The sequence below is a fragment of the Haliotis cracherodii genome, unplaced genomic scaffold (assembly GCF_022045235.1).
Source record: "Haliotis cracherodii isolate W230 unplaced genomic scaffold, xgHalCrac1.p SCAF_1, whole genome shotgun sequence".
Lineage (NCBI taxonomy): Eukaryota > Metazoa > Mollusca > Gastropoda > Lepetellida > Haliotidae > Haliotis > Haliotis cracherodii.
In genome coordinates, this window is record NW_027266264.1 from 29,993,028 (window position 1) to 30,010,987 (window position 17,960).

The window sequence follows — 17,960 nt, forward strand, 5'->3', positions numbered from 1 at the left end:
ACGCATGTCTGGAATTGAAACCGGGTCTTCGGCATGACTAGCGAACGCTTTAACCACTAGGCTACATGACTGCCCTTATTACAAACAGGAGTCAGATACTTAATATCTAAAAGCTGTGTGATAGCAGGACATAACAACACTTAATTAAGTACCAGTACATTAATGTCCACAAACAGTGTTAAATGCAAAAATTGTCATTATCGTGAATCAACAATTAATCCAGTAACCAAGATTTTTATAAATAGAAAACATCACTTTATTCCCTTGTGTTATCCTATATTTTGAAACATATTTTTGTACACAGCAAAGATCCATTATTCTCCTTTGTGTTTCTTCGCCATACATCCCTGTAAGAATGAGCATCTCCTGCGCTGCTGGGCTGAGCCGTGCACATCATGTCCGTAACACACTGCCAGTATAGATACATTATCCCGGTGACATGCATCACGTATGCATCCATAGGGTAATACATTGTGCTGAGGGATGAAATCGTGCCTGAAAACCTCATTTCCACAAGTTAGAATTATTGTCACTAAGAATGTCGTCAGTGATTCCTCAAGATGAAATCACGTCCATCACAGATGATATCAATGTTTGTTCCTGGAATGGCAACACCATGGCAGGCTTCCGTTGATGTTAGTCTGTTTAGTTCCTAAGTATCAAGGCAGCAGAGTTACTGTGAGCTTCATGCGATCTTGTTGATGACGGCTTGGTGCAGGTTGTGGAGCTGGCTGGTCCACTTCTCCAGCGCGGAGTAGCGTGCTGCCAGACTACTGGCCTCCTGGGACAACTCCAGAACCTGGTTCACTTGGTCGATACGTCCCTTGATGGTGCTGAAAATACAAAAAACACAGGCTACAGTGTGGCCAAAGGCATTCAATTCTCAAACCAAGTGCAACTTCTATCTCAACTGTTTGTGACCTGTTCCACGTGAAAGGTTATATGAAGATGTTTCAAAGACTTCCGTTGCCTCCTACTTTCTAATACAATATAACCTTGCTTTTTCTGTATGTGCTGTAATTGTCAGTCTCGGTCATAAACGATCAAGTCCTCCAGTTTTCGCACACGTTCTCAAAATTGTATTGAATTTTGGAACTATTTGAGCTGATCACTGGAACTATCTATGACTGTTAAATATTACCATGATACAGTTAATGTTTTGACAACTACAATATAAAAGGTTTTCCACACAAGATGTGTGTATGTAATAATAAATAATGATATCTCAAAACAGTTACAAAATTCAATACAATTTTTGAATGCGGGTGAAAACTGAAGGACTCGATCGTTTACAACAGAGGCAGACTATTACAAGTACCGACGTGAAAGCTTTGATGAGTATGAAACTAGACTTTAGACTTTGATGTTGTGATTTGATAAAAATGACTTGCTGGACAATCGACCTGCCTGTCTGAGTGAGACAGTTATACAACCCACCTGTCTAGGATGCAGGAGACAAGGAGGTTCTCCACCTCTGTAGCATCTATATTCAGTTCCTGCAAAGACAGTGAGCGAGAGAGTGAGTGAGCGACTTGGGTTAATGAATGGAGAGGTGCACATAAATACCATTGCAGTCTACATGTTACAAGCAGGAAAAACCAGCAGCCATTTTGTCAGCACTAACTCACTGATATTCTATTCACAATTCATTCACCTGATGAAGGAGTAAGCACATACTCCGAAATGTTGTGTTCCTCATAATAAGGAAGTTGACATCAATAAATTCTCTTCATTACAATTCCGTAGCTTTATCACAGCTGGGACTTAATCCACTGAGGTGGTCACCAAGCCATGTGCTGAATACAGTTGGCAGCTATTGTGTCCTTCCAATAACCATTCATACAAACACATGACTGTATGCTTCTGTAATGTCAGATCAAATCATTAGAACCATATTAATATCATATCATTTCAGACATCCATTATGTCACAACTAGCTCTGATTTGCCCCTACTGCAACTGATAACTAGACAGTTATCTTGTATATACACATTTTCATGTTACTTCCTAAACAAATACTTGTAAAACCTAATTCTCACCTTCGATACAAATGGTATGTGAATTCGGGTGTACGGTTTGATAAGCTTGATTAAAACCTGTGTTCTGATATTCCGTAGAAGATCTGAAAACAAAATGACATGAGGCCATAACAAATAAATTCTGGTTCTCAGGCACCACCCGCTTATCATCATATAGTCTGCCACATGTTTTGTTTTTATTTCCTTTTTCAAAAATATATAAAAATCCTAATACTTGAACACAATGCGATCCAAAATAGCACACAGTTACTTCCCTTTACTGCGCATCTCGTGTTAAGTTAATGGCGGCAATAGCAGTTTGTATGCATGTTCATATAAGGAGTCCCTTTCCAAGGTTGATGGTACACCACTGTTTATTTGGTTAGATACTAGTTTGAACAAGCAAAAAAACCAAAAAGAACCACTGCCCGCCCACACTATACAGTAAACTATGTTTATAACGAACAGGCTTATAACAAACTTACCGATATAACACAGTTTCTTGGTCCCGTCCATTTTGTGTAAATATGTTGTACATATGCTTATAACTACGGTTATAACGAATTAAAATCAACAGTCCCTTTGAGTTCGTTATGACCGTAGTTTACTGCATTTTCTAAAGTCATTCCCTGAGAACTATCGAATTCAACATAATAATCGCCCAGGGTGCTCTCAAAATTAGAAATAGGGAGCTCTTATTTGAATATTATTTTGGTGAAAAACAACAGAGTTGAAAGATCATAAATTTTGTGGTTTTAGCTGACGGCCTGAAATATTTATATACGAAAGATATAGTTTTCCAGAATTTAATTTCCAATAATTAAGGAGGCATATAACACACATATTATACACAAATAAATAAGTACATTGATCAATCGGAAGGGGTGCCAATTGGGATTGTTCACTAGCCAATGTATTAGTAAATATTGCCATGGGCGCTTATTAGAGCGGGGCGCTTATTACGTCGAACACGGTAATTCTTTTTCTTTTTTTAAGCCTAATGCATGCACTAGTTGATGGCCTTCTCCTAGTGATCCTGTTACTTGTATGTCTGTATAGTGTACTCCACATATAGGTGCTAGCTTGGCACAGTATACTGGTTTCATACCAACTCATATTATGATAATGTGATAATAATAAATGACAATATTAAACCTTTTATCAAAATACAACAGTACAAACCTTCAATGTGTTCTCTGATGAAAGGATCTTCCATTATATTTTTTCTGTTTGTTTTCAATATTTTTTCAAATTCATTGATGTCATTATTTTGGTAAGCGCTGAAAAAATGAAAACACAAATAATGAACAGAAGTATTTCACTGATCTTTCAGCTGACGATAAACAAGAGGGATTTTATTTGACAAAGATTGAATACTCCCTGGGGAGCTAAGAATGTTAGTTATTTAATGCCACACTCGGCAATATCCCAGCTACATTATGGCTGTCTGTAAATAATCGAGTTGGGACATATAATTCAGTGATTGGCATGATGAGCATGTCCCATACAATGACAATAAATCAAGCAACTCAAAGAGTTCGAATTGAAAAATATGATAGTCGTAAGATCAAATCCCTCACTACCTCACCCACCCCCACCCTACGACAATCTCAGGTTGTTGGGGACCTCTATAGTCATGCCCAGAGTCCCCAACTGAATGCAACCACTGATCTGAAAACAGCATCACATGCTTCAAGCATGCCCCACTGTTGTGTGGCTGGGTAGAATTGGTCTTCAGCAACCCATGCTTGCCACAAAAAGCGACTAAACTTGTTGTAAGAGGCAACTAACGAGATCGGGTGGTCAGGCTCGGTGACTTGGTTGATGCATGTCATCATATCCCAATTACATGGATCGATGCTCATGATGTCAATCACTCGATTGTCTGGTTCAGACTTGATTATTTACAGACCGCTGTTGTATAGCTAGAATATTGCTGAGTGCAGCGTTAAACAACAAACAAACAAACACTGTTCTGTGGAGTTGTGCCCTTTATGTAAGTGGTCTACTCGTATTATGGGTAAGAGATTGTCTGTACGTTCTTCTGATGCCATGTCGGTACCATCAGTTATATTAGAAACAAACCATTCCTTCCCTTTTAAATATAGGCTGGGTATAAAGAGCCAGCAAAAACAAATTCCATTTAAACATATCTCGGGCTGTTATACCACATACAGCAACAATCCAAGTAGTCTCACCTAACTAGATTTGTCATAGCTAAGATTTCTGGATCATTCTTGTAGGGTTTGGTTTCCTGGGAGTCAAATGGATTGATTCCGGACTTCATCAACATGTTTGCTAGCACCAGATACTTCAAGCAAGTCGTTCTCCTGAAACGAAAAAAATCACTTACAAAGTAAATCCTGCAGACTTGTTAAACATGAATAGAAAACTAGATGAGTGTTATTAAAAACTGCAACAGTGAGTCCACCATCAACATGATAAATTACACATTCCTACCCAGTCTGTGGGGTAAGAATACCCTGTAGCTGACCAGAATGATGGTTGGGAAAACAAGAACAGTTTACTTTTGAAATAATGAGATAGAAGTGATAACATGTTGAAAGGATATTGTTACCTTGGACTTCCAGACTCGTCATAGTTTTTGAAAGCTTCGAAAAAGTCGGTATGTGCTTTTTCATACTCCCCTTCTCTCAAGTGCATCTTGCCCCCACACTCTGGAATCAACAGGATCATATTGCAGAGATAGAAACTAACTGTTTTAGTCCACTAGTTCTTTTAATGATAACATATAGCTGAATGCTCAAAACTGGCAAATTTCTACTAGTCCTTATGATACCTTAACTATTAGGCAGTTTGGCAAGGAGTTTAGGGCTAGTGCCAATTTCTAACACTGTAGAAACTCTGGCATAAATAGAGTCGGATCTGAACACTACTGGCAGCAGTTCTTATGTTAAGATATGAACAGGAGGAATAATACTTTATTTACAATGACTCAAGATCATGATGTAAAAATAAAAACATGATTACAAGGACTCAAGATGAATGTACGGCTCACGTGATGATAAGGATTCAAGATGGATCTAGGGAGACACATTGTTTTAAAAATTCAAGATGGATCTGTGGTGCACATGGTCATATGGATTCAATATCCAACAGTGATGTGCATGCACATGTATGTGGCTGATTGTACTAGTCTGGACTAGTGCTAGTCCACTGAGATATCATGCCACAGTTCAACATGGATACCCCCTCACACACATTATACTGGCTCCAAGTAAACTAGTCTTTGTTTCATCCCTTAATGCATTTTTTTGGTATGATGCGTCCAGGGTATGGACCTTCTACCCTCAAGGCATGTGCTAAATCCTCTAGACATCAGAGACGGTCTATTCAGTATGGATCTACGGAGCACAAAAGGTAAGTAGAAGGATTCAAGGACAAAATGTATGGGGTGACTGCACTTTGAAGAACAAGTTCAGCTGAAGGCAATTTCAGCAAGTGAATGGCTGTTACTAAATAATTGTGTAAAGAAAGGTCTCACCTCTGATAACACCCATGATGAGGGGATGGGGAATGGCGGACTTGATGTGCAGCGACTGCTCGTACAAAGCCTGAAACAAAAGCACCTCTCAGTAACAAATGCATGACGTTGGCCGTTGGTTTGATGTGTTATGGAACACTCAGCATTATTCCAGCTATATCTGTAAGTAATCGAGTCTGGACCAGACCATCCAGTGATTGATATCGTGAGCATCGATCCACGCAATTGGGATCGATGACATGCATCAACCAAGTCGGCGAGTCTGACTACCTGATCCCGTTAGTCGCCTCTTATGACAAGCCTAGTCACCTTTTAAAGCAAGCATTGGTTGCTGAAGACCTATTCTACCGCGGATCTTCACGGGTCTCTTGTCATATCAGCTGACGAAAGATCATAGAGTGGTCGAGCTTGGTAGATTTTGTCATCATACTTCTTTGGTGTGGAATGATGTTCATAATATTAACCACTTGTCCGTCTGGCCCAGACTCAATTATTTACAGGCTGCGATGATATAGTGAGTGAGTGAGAGTATGCTTTACGTCACATCAGCAATATTTCAGCCATATCTTGACGACCATGATATAACTGGACTAGAGGCACGTTAGCAGAGGTGGCCATATTACAGCTGAACGTGTTGATCTGCGATACCTTATCAGTTCAGCACACAACGGTTTATAGGTTCCGGGACTAAATTCCCACCTTCAGCTTCTTGTTGTTCTTCTGTGCTGTATACATCTGAATCTCCAGGGCATAAATCTCCAGGAGTTGTGTCCCTTTCTTGAGATCATCTTCCCCTTCATCCGTCTAATGAAAAAAAAGTCACATAGTGTTCCTTCATCGGTCAACAAGATATTGTCACACAGTCAATACTTTCATACGTGATCCATTTCTAATAAAGGTTTCTTGTAGTGATTCAGTCGGCTTATCGTTCATCATTTTTAACTTTTCATATTTTTTCAGTGGAAGGACTGAATACTACAGATAACTTGAATGATTGAAGTTCCTCAAAACCTTCCAAATTGCTGTCAAAATGACCACTGTTTAGTGGCTTGAATCACATTCAAAACCATATCTAATATGGCTGGGACGATACACCAACCGTGCGATCTGATACGCATCATGATATCTTGCTCACGATCCTATACGTATAATGATACTTGCATGTGCTTTTATCTGTGTTCCCTAAGCCATTTTTTCATAGACAGGATGGCCAAATACCTGGCACACTGATGATTTACAGTTGGCAGTGTCAAGTATGCCACATTGGATGAAAATACGTTTTTACAACAAATTGTTTAGTGTAACAGTCATAGAAGGAAACATTGGAGGTAAGAATCAATATTTAGTTCTTAGTGTGCGACTGTGATCAATACTTGTATCGAGAAGTATAGAACTGCGAACCACCGATGCATCGATGTATCACCCTACCACTAATATCTAATGATGATCATGATGCTACTCACTTGGCAAGACTGATGAAGCTGCTTGAGGATCTTTTGTAGCTTAGTGTAGTCGCCCCGGTCAAAGTACAGCTTACCAAGTTTAGTGTTTGTCTTGAACCACAGCCTCTCATTCTTGGCCTCCTTAAGGGCTTCTAGCGTTGTCTCATAGAAATCCTGCAGCAACTCCATCTGGGGCATCAGGGATACAAATGTATTAGATTCTAAGTGTGTCACAGAGCACAAAGATGCTTAGGGGTGCCCTTCGGAATTTAAGTGTGCTTAAGAGAAGACTACTTTTGATCCATCCTCAAACTCTATGAACGTCCCTTCAAAATGAGCTAGATCATAAGCAGCTGAAATTCAAAAAGTTTGCCTCCTTCCATTTCGTTGAGATTGGTAACATCCTCATCAATTTCTGAATCCACAGGTTTGTATTATGAATCAAATTGTGCATTAAACCTTTTTGGGGGGTCTTTAAACATGTCTGACCAGATGACTTGTACAACGAACATTTCTCACAGGCTTTGCATAAATAACATACATCATCACATAAACAATATTGCACATGTGCCCTTCAGGCTCAGTGCTATATTATATTCCAACCTGCTTAGATGTTGAGATATAGTCCAGGATGGAGTTGATGGACTTCTCGGAGTAGTTCCGGGTCACTGCGGACTTGATGTAGGCCAACAGTTGTTTGTATCGTTTCATCATTTCATCATAGTTGCCCTGCAACATCCAGAAGATGAATCATACAACATCTCAAAAATGAAAGTGGATGTTCTTTATAGTTTCTGATAAACATGATTAAAAAGTCACATGTAGTTTCATAAATTAGAAACAAGAAAAAAACAAAACTGTAACGTTTCATTTGACAAATGATTTTTACTGAATGTAGAATGTGTGAACAGATCTAATATGAACAAATCTTGTTGGTGCCGTTGCATAGCACAAAATGGGTGTGAGTAACTTCAATCTCATTAAAATCAGATCTTAGTTCTCGTTATCACTAAACAAAGATCTGAGGACATCCCATTATGGGTCACGTCAGAACAACCTTTCATCATGTTCATACAACCAATCAAAGCGTTGCGTACCAAATCATGAAAGTGACAGTCGGAATGTGTTTTCTAATCATTCAACCTCGAAAATGTTAAAACGGAGTATACCAAAAGATAGTTACGGCCCATATGACTGATTCCACCAAAATTATCGTCTCTCTCGCTTCCGTGGCATAAACATTTGAACAGAAAAGGCGTTGCACAGTTCATGGGAAGCACTACCATACAATCGCAACCATATTTTACACCCTCCAGAATGTTCATTTGTTCAGTTTTCAAAATTTTAATCGAGAACTGTGTCAACATATATTTCAAACGTAGTCTGAAATGGAAGTCGCTATGTTGAAATGAGTGCCGTAAAGCTCAAGAAAGCTGCTTTCAAATTGGCTAATATTGACTTCTTGTTAGTCGTTTCAGTAGTCGGTCAAAGTTCGTGAAAGGTCGTTCTGACGTGACCCGTAATGGGATGTCCTCAGACCTTTGTTTAGAGGCAGCGAGAACTTAGATCTGATTGGAGTAACTTAGGAAATAGTGTCATTACCAGTTTGAAGTTGATTTTAATCATCTGCTTCAAGGCTTTAAATCCCCATTCCCCTTTCTCCTTTCCTTCCAACTCCAGCACCTGTAACAGAGATCAAAGCAGGTGTAGTAGGTATTGGAATATTTGTATCAACCTATGCTTCATGATTCTTGAGTATCATTCCAGCACTACTGGTGGCACATGGTTCTCTGCATAGTGCACAGATCACCAATCAGGTGAAGTTAGGCAAGGTCGAGTCCCTGGATGGCTTCTCCTTGGCCAAGTGACTTTGTTAAAAATGTGCCTCTATTCACCCAGCAGTGAATGGGTACCCGGTAGGATGAGATGGCAATGTGTCTGTTAAGCTTCTAGCACTACACAGGCAGCTTGGGTTGTATACTCAACAGGAAACTGAGAATGATTGTTGAGGGGACACTGATCCATTGACAAGTTGTGTGCACCCTAAGTGGTGGAAACAGACTTGCAACTTTCATGCAAAACACACCTCAACTCACAATAACCAACAACACAGAACATCAGCAATGTTTACATTGTGTAAGCATTGCCCCACAATGCACTTTTGGAATGTTTTTCGTGACTAAACTGAAACAAATTAATATAACAACTTAAACTAAAACAGTACTTATTGCTGTATGGGAATATGGATAACCATACACTGAATGTACAATAAAATGTGACTTATTTAACTATAAACGTCACGTTTTAGTGGTGTTTTATTATGTTTAAAACATACTTAATGTCTCTTTCGGTTAGGAGGCAGATAATTAAGTGGAACAGCTTATCAGTAAACTCGAGGATTTTCAATTTACTCCGCTGCTCATCACAGATTTGATATTCCTAAATTCAGCATCTTAAAAAATTCATAAAGTTTGCTCTACCCCCATGTGTTGTGTAATAATGCAGCAGTAGAAACTAATATTTTAAGACCACTATTCTTTATAATGAAAGCATATGCCAAAACCATGAAAACCGCAAACAATGGCAAATTTCTACATGTTCTACTAGTACTAGTTTTTATGATACCTTAATTATTGGGCAGTTCGACATGGACTATAGGACTAGTGCCAATTTCTAAAGCTGTGAAGTACAGTTTAATACACTACACAAGAGGGTAGGGCAAAGTATAGTTCATATAATACTATTAATGTGTAATTGATACCCGACAACACTGCTCTCAGATAACCTTTACCTGACAATGACTATAGTGCTGGATAGTAATCTAATATGGAAATAATGCTCACAAATACAAGCAGAAAAGGCTACATACAGTGATTATGCCCTGTGTTGTTATACTTTTAGTTTTAGGTATCCAAAATGTTTCAAGCATATTCTTCAAAATTAATTGGGCTATGGAGTTTGTTTGCAGATATGCACCTTTTCTGGAGCTCTGAGTGAGAATGGTTTTACGCTGCTTTTAGCAATATTCCAGCAATATCGCGACAGAGTTCACCAGGAATGGGCTTCACACATTGCACCCATGTGGGGAATCGAACCTGGGTCTTCAGAGTGACTAGCGAACGCTTTAACCACTAGGCTACCCCACCGCCCCCTTGAGCTCTTAGATACTGCTCTACATCAGTCTATGCTGCTGACAGTGGTAGTGACTCACCTTCTGGAAACTTTCAAGGGCTGCTTTAGGATCATCTTCCTTGAGGGCTTTTGAGTTGTAGTATTGATTCTCTAGGTCCACATCAGGCTCCGAGTTACTCTCTTCCGAGTATTCCTGCAGAATATGTCTGACATGATAATAGTGTTCCTGACAAGTTGATGGTCGCAACAACTCATTTTCACAGAGCAGATAAAAAATAAAACCTGATATATGTACTGCTACATGGTAGCAGTAATGAAACTATCTAAACAAATCTGTGTATTTCTTAAAATGTTTCATAAACTCAGGAATTCTTTATTGTCACACTAGAAACATGTAGTTGTCTTTCTCTGTATACATGACCATGTATTTGGTAGTTTGGGCTTTAAGTGAAGGATAAAATATGTAGGAGGGTTTTCATGAGATTTAAAACCCTCATCATAGAGGCACTTGCCCCTCTGTTCTGACCCTTCAATTCACGGTTTCAATCTCATTAAAACCTGAAGGTAAGTGTTTTATCTAACTTATAAACTGAGAAAAGAAACTTATAACAACACATCAACATTTTCATGTTTCAAACATACTTTCCATGAACCTTAGGAAACCGGTGTAAAATGCTGTTGCTGTCGTACGGATACTTGAAATGACATTCTTAAAAGCATTGTGATTTATCAGCGCCTCTGTAGCCTAGTGGTACACTCACTGGGCTACAGATACGAAGGTTGCATGTTAAATTCACTGGAATATAAAGAAACCATTTGAACCGTTATGAAATGCAAAATAATTATACACAGCAAGGCCTTGACACGTGGTTTCATGTAGTACATCATTACACGATTAACAGCATATCTTTAGGGATCTATTCAGGTTATGACTTATAACCAATCCGGAGGGGGTCTCCAGGCAATCAGTTCTACAAGACGGACTACACCACTATCTCTTACGGACAACAGGGTAAGCAAGCTTGGCATCTCTCTGAACGCTTTGTCAAAGCTATCAATCCTGCTCGCAAGATTGAAGGATGCTATGATGAGAAGAGGAACAATCAACAACATCCAGAAGAGGCTTATGTTTTAAACCAATACTAAGACATTACTTGCACAAGGCAGAAGTGAGCGGGTGAAGGATCGGGACACCCCCGAAACGGCCACACCTTGCAGCGAGGTAGATGTGGAGAGCTCTAACAGGGCATAAGGAGATATCTTCATGGTCATCTGGGTTCGGCATGGATGCCAACGACAGTATGGTCAACAACCGGTCTGACTGTCCCGGAAACTGATTCTTTGCAATGAAATCCCAGCCAAGTCCCAGATACACCTTCCCATTGTGAATTCTCTCAAACTGGACGCGGTTAACTTCAAGAGAATGGGTCTCACTCATTCTAGCAGCAGTTGCAAATGCCAGGCAAAATACCGTCTGAAAGGTGATCAACTCTTAAAGGGGCACTGATCTAACGCAATTCCCCGGACTGGTTGCTGCCTTTGTTATTGTTTTTTTCCCCGTGAGTACCCGGATGATACGCAACGCAACTGAGCGTGACCAGAGACTGGGCTACCGTCTGCAAGGACAGCTAAATGAACTTGAAGGCTGGAGGCAATATTTGTTTTACGCATTTTTGCATAAACACTGATTGGTTAACTGTGATCTATAAAGATTTCGACAAATGGCGCATGTTAATTAATTTCTTCGGCCTAAACAAAGAGACAAAAAGAACAGCGGAGCTCATCGGATGTCGTAATTTGGAAATACCCCAGATGGTTATAGTTTAATACTAAAAAAAGTATCCATGCAGTGAAAGAATTTTCGGGTTTTGGATTGCGTCGATAATACGATTACTACTCCCTTGTTGTCATCCACGTTTTCTCGTCTAACCCTACACTTGTGTATTTGTCGTCATTCCCTTGATGCTCAGTTAATGAATTTATTACAGGTACAGTTAGTGGTAGCACCACTTAGATTACCTGACAAAGGTTCCCATTTGGCATTTATTGTGTCTGTGGTAATTATTCAATTTAAATCCAGGTTTGAAGTGAGGTGAAATGTGTGTTATGTAATATGCACGTGGCAGCCAAGCAAGAGATGAATGATCAGTTCATTTACTTTTTTTGTAAATCAACGGATCGTTCCTGGTCATCAAAGGATTAACAGAAAATACGTTGATTGATTAATCACTGTTATCTTGCACAGTGGATATGCCAAAAGTGAGTGTTTACATGTCTAGGTTTACTAAAACAAAGGGAATACACTCATATCATGGCGTGAAGTGCCGATGTTAAAACAACATACTTTGTTCAAAGGGATAACTGATAATACGTTGATTGATTGATCATTGTTATCTGTCACTCAATGGAACCGTGGACGTTATGAAAATAGTTGTCACGTGGGCTTTCTCAGCCGACCCTTGAAGACTTGACACCTATGTGAAACACCTGAAACAATCCAAGTGATCAGTTGAGAAACGAACACGGGTTATAATATCCCGAAACGATATATATTTTTTAAAATATTTGATTGTTACAGAGACGCGTGACATCGAATAAGTTTCTTTGTACAGCTACAGACGAATGGGATATTGTTACTTTGTGTGGATATTCACGGATACATTCCTCGAACAAGGAAGCTGCCTAAAATTTATACACATAAATTTGGTTGGTTGTAATTATGGTATTTGCATTTTGTTTTCCTTCATTTGAACCGATTCGTTCTTATTTCTCTATGTCTTGGTTGGGAAATTCTTCGTTGTTTTCTCCGGTCTTTTCCTTTGTAAGTGTGTATATATTACCGTCAATTTGTAAAATTTGATTCTCTCAGGCAATTTATAAAATGTGTAAATATTTCAGCCATTTTGACTAAGAAATCTGTCCAGATTGATTAAGACGAACAAAAGGGCCTACAAACATCACAACAGATTATTATGTAGGATTAGAAGCCAAACAACATAGACATGTACTTTTCAACGAAATGTTTTTCAGTCACTTTGTAAAATATTTAGACGTTTAATAAATATGTTACACATTTGGACAGTAAAAAAATATACACACTATAAAAAAGCAATTCTTAGGTGAAATATTTACTTCGTGTTGCAAGTAAAAATAGTGTAAACGAAAATCGCAAAATTACTTATCAAAACTTCGTCACCATTACCGATGCTACCCCCAAAGATACCTACATTTCCTTATTATCTCGAAAACTGTATTTCATTTTGTTGATCAATGTGACCATACGCCCTTATTACAACCGGTATCCATAAACGTGACTAATGCGCTTACGAAAGGCGCAGCAGAGGTCGCGAACTAGTCTAGATTTCTGCTATACATCCGGGTACTCACTGGGAAAAAACAATAACAAAGGCAACAACCAGTCCCGGGGAATTGCGTTAGATCAGTGCCCCTTTAAGTCCTTTTCAGCAAGTGGTTCATACTCCACAGAGGGCAGAAGATAACATTAAGATCCCAAGCGGGCGGACGGAAATGAGATGGCAGGTCAGCCAACCTGTTTGACGGAATGAGGGACTGTAGCTCAGCAACCATGAAGATCGTAGGCAATGATGGAGCTGAGATCACAGAGAGATACATAGCCAAAGTAGAGCCCTTAAGGTCCCACATACTCATGTTGCAAATCAGCTTGGTGATGCTACGAGCTTGACAGAATGCCTTGAATGCCTTCCATTTATGGTCTTATAAGGCCGTGGTGGAGGTACGGTGAGCCTCAGTGATGGTCTTGGCTACTCTCTTTGAATACCCTTTGGCGACAATCGACTTCTGGAGATGAGCCATACGCAAAGATGTAAGGATTCGGGCGATGAATGAAGTAGGTGGGTGTAAGGCTGGTGGAGAAGATCGTCCCTGAGCGGAAGGTGGTGAGACTTTGTTTCTGCAATGTTTACCAGCACTGTCAACCATCATCGAGCTGGCAAGTAGGGCGTGACCAAAAGCAGTCGAAGTTGGTAGGTGGATGCTGCCTTTTGAAGAACCTCAAGTAGAAGGCTGGTAGGGGGAAAGGGTAGGCGTTGAGGTTATCTCACTAGATGGCAAGAGCATCGTGGTCCCATGCCTGAGGATCTGGGAGACGCCCTTCCGTCGCTGACAGTTAGTCTGGTCAGGATAGGGAGTCGGCTATGACGTATATTTCGGAATCTTGCACTGACCTGAATGTTCAGCGAGTCAATCAACTGAAAGAAGTCGAATGTCAGTGACAAGAGGGAGGTTGACTTGGGGGAGCCCATTTTGTTGATGTACCAGACATTGGTTAGATCGCCCGACTGGATCATGAGTTAAGATGCAGTGGGACACAGCCAGAATGACTGCCGCAAATTCAAGAAGCACTGGATAAGAAGCTTGAGTTGACCCCTCTGAGTGTGTGCTTGTGCTTACAAGACCTAGCAAATGTTGTCATTTGCGTAGAGGTAGGGGGTGTCTGAGTGCCAACAGCACTAAATCTTGTATCTTCGACCACTTGTTCGTGGCAACAAACATCCTCATCATGTGTCGAAGAGAGCCCTGATTAACTAGAAACATTGAGTTGGAGTCGTCTCAGACTTCACAACGTTGATTAACTAGCCTAGCTGATGGAGATGTCACTGAGTGGACTGAGGTGTTGCATGAGGGTGTCTGGATCTGCGTGGGCTTGAATACAATCATCAATATAAGCCTCAAGCCTCAAGACAATATCTTGCACATGCAGAAACTTTGTGACAGGCTTGGTAATACCAGGCGTAGACTTAACAACATATTTGTATGTAGCCAGCAGGGCTTGCTCCTTTTAATAGTTACTGAAGTAAAATGAACTGGAGGAAATGGCGGTGCTCCCGATGGATGGGTATGTGTAGATACACGTCTTGTAGGTCGAGACTGACCATGTGGTCTCCCGCCCGAATGATTTTTCGGAGTAGCGTGATAAGACATCATGCGAAAATGCAGAAGTAAAGAGATCAACGTAAAGTTAGGTGTCAATTCTCAAATTGAAACGATATGTTAATCCAGAAATTAGTACATAAAACAACTTAATGTGAAAACAACCAACAAGCGGTTACCTAAAATGATGATCCCATCAGTGTTCCTGCTGGCTTTTGAAACTGCCAGTTCTACATTGAAGCAGCTCTAAAAATTACCAGTCCCCTCCCTAATTTTTGCCAGTTCCAACTTTCAACAAATAAAAAAAGTTGTGAAAATTAATTCTTTCAACATCATGTTCAGTTCAAAGATGTCATCTCTGAAGTAACTTAATTAGATCTATACATCATTCACACTAACTTGTCACAATTTCTCTTTTGTCTTAATATTTCAAGACAAAGTCACTACACGCAATGTCATTGAATACGCCCTGCGGTGTTGAGAGTTTTGAGTATGTGTTTACTAATTATAGCCAGCGGCGGCGCATTTTAGAGCAAGCGCTAGTTTACGAAAGCACTTTTATTTTTTATATATTTTTTATTTTGCTTTTCTCGTAATTGAAGAGGATAAAATGGTTATAAATGGGAACTAATATACATATATTATTTTTTCGGTTCATTAATTTTCATTATTATATACAAGAATGCAGTTTATTAGGGACATCCAAATGTCGCCAAATCACCCCTTTACGATCACTAGGGTTAGGAACCCGTTTAGTGGCTATTAGATTACCTGAAATCTATTCTTAGCTCTTGCATGTCTTGGATCCCCTTTACGATCAATCATCCATTTACGATCATTAGGGTTAGGTACTCGTTTAGTGGCTATTATAGATAATATAGCGGCTCCTAATATTCTTCACACAAAAATGTCGAGTAAAAAGGATGAAATGGTTTAGTTTCGAATATTTTGGCTACTGGAAACTGTCCTGGAAAATTCACACAAGCCACTTTCACCAGCTACATTTTATCAGTACTGATTCAAAAGCGAACTCACCGTTGTGTCATCACTAGTCATGCTTATTCCTCCATCGTTCCTTACTTTTATCCACATCATCCTTACAGTGTTTCCTACCACACATTTCTGTCACAAAAATCACGAATTATTAAATATCATCTCATCCATGCGTACTCGCGAGTTCGACGTCTTACTCCTGGAGCTGTTTTCAGTTCGCTGCATATCGGCTCATTCCTCACCACTCGGTATCTTGTAGATTACGGAATGGGACGAGAGTGCAAAATGGCATCGGGATCATTCGTAAGTGTCCGTAGACTAAAGTCACCTACCCATTACCTTCGTAAGTGTCCGTCACCCATTCGACCCTTTTTGTTCAGTTCCGTAACGTCATAGGCATGACTAGATAAATTTGCACTTAGTTTAACATGTTTAACAGTGTGGACATAGTTCAGTCGGTTAGCTGTCAGGCTAACAATCCGAAAGTCGCGGGTTCGCGTCCGACGGATTCTCACAAAAACTGGTTGCTTGTCTTGAGACATGTGACCTACGGCAGAGATCGTCCTCACGAGAAGTTGTGGTACTGTATTCTAAAGGTGCTCCGAGGTAAAGTATCTTGAGTATCTGATCTTAATGAGACTGATGAAATTCAAGCTTGAAGTGCCTCATTTAACTCTGCCACATACAGTGGCGCTTTGCTAGAATATTGTGTATAAGACTTGTGCGCTCATTGGTGGTTGTCTTACACAGCAATATACCACTGCAGGTATTAAACACTGCCAAAAGTCAACATTGTTATAAATAAATGCATAAGAGGCCCAGAATGTTGACAAGGAGAGGTGTCTCTCTTGAAAGGGTGTGCTGACTCTAGAATGTAAGGATGTAACACTCGGTGAATTTACTTCTCAATATGTGTGGAATGGGTGTAGTGCACTTTTTTAGTATTCAATTTGCCGCAAGTGGAGGATCAAACTAGTTTTGCAAGCTTGAAGTTCAACTAGGCTAACGAGGTAATCTAATCAGCCAGTTTACCATATGATCACAGGGGCTATGACATATAATTCATACTTGTTTACCTCATGATCAGCATGCAATTGTTTACCTAAGATGCTCAAAACTCGGACATGACATGAGATACCAAATGCATACATTAACTCACAACTTATTCCAAGGATCCAGGAGCAAACTAACGCAAAGGGTTTATAAAGGGATTAATGAAAAGTGATGGGTGCCCATACATAAGGATCGTGAAGAGGTGTTTGATTGGAATAGGGTAATTAATCCTACTGATCGCTAAAAAAGGCTTGATCGGCATGATCGGAGAGGCGATCCTGGGACTAAGTAGGGGGTAACCTACCCACAAATAACCCGAATGATCGGAGAGGCACGGGGGAGCAGTGAAGTGAGAGCAACAGCCTGCAGCCAATTAGTGGAAGAAGCTACGCCCGGTAACCTGCAGTCTTGCCTGCGGAATTATCTGAAGAACGGTCTTAGTGCTCTTACTATTAGTTTCGTTTGTTGTGTGTACGAAATTATCGCAACCCAACTCGTTCATCAGGAGGGAAGTCGAGTTGCTGCCGACGTGGTGCTGACACACCCAGGATCACGCATTTTTATTTAACAGAGCTGTTTACACGGATGACAATAAACCATTGACGGCAGTTTATGTCACAAAACCGTCAAAATGTACTTACCAAATCATACTCTTCGTCGTCATCGCACATAAAATCATCGTCCGACATCTTGAAGTGATGGTGATATGTTTTTAACGACTTATAACAAGAACAACATAATCTTTCTTGTACATCATAAGAGACAACGTTAATATATAGAAAGCAATATTTAAAATTATAAACAAATACCTAAACTTATTGCCGGAAAATAAATTGATATAGTAAAATTGCTGGAATTTTCATCAATTTGAAAAAATGCCTTCGATACACATACGCCTGAAGACAA

General features: G+C 39.8%; 1 protein-coding gene across 1 annotated transcript; it reads right to left on the reverse strand.

Annotated features, from left to right (window-relative positions):
• Window positions 1–610: 610 nt before the first annotated feature.
• Window positions 611–17,791, reverse strand: LOC139475617 (COP9 signalosome complex subunit 2). The gene is made up of 13 exons (XM_071258808.1): window positions 17,696–17,791; window positions 10,177–10,290; window positions 8,568–8,648; window positions 7,569–7,694; window positions 6,987–7,154; window positions 6,223–6,327; window positions 5,524–5,593; window positions 4,597–4,696; window positions 4,217–4,348; window positions 3,201–3,298; window positions 2,040–2,122; window positions 1,438–1,496; window positions 611–833 (listed from the first exon to the last, which is right to left on the reverse strand). The coding sequence occupies exons 1-13, from the start codon at window positions 17,741–17,743 to the stop codon at window positions 686–688; spliced, it is 1,332 nt and encodes a 443-aa protein (XP_071114909.1). The 5' UTR covers window positions 17,744–17,791; the 3' UTR covers window positions 611–685.
• Between the last annotated feature and the right edge of the window lie 169 nt (window positions 17,792–17,960).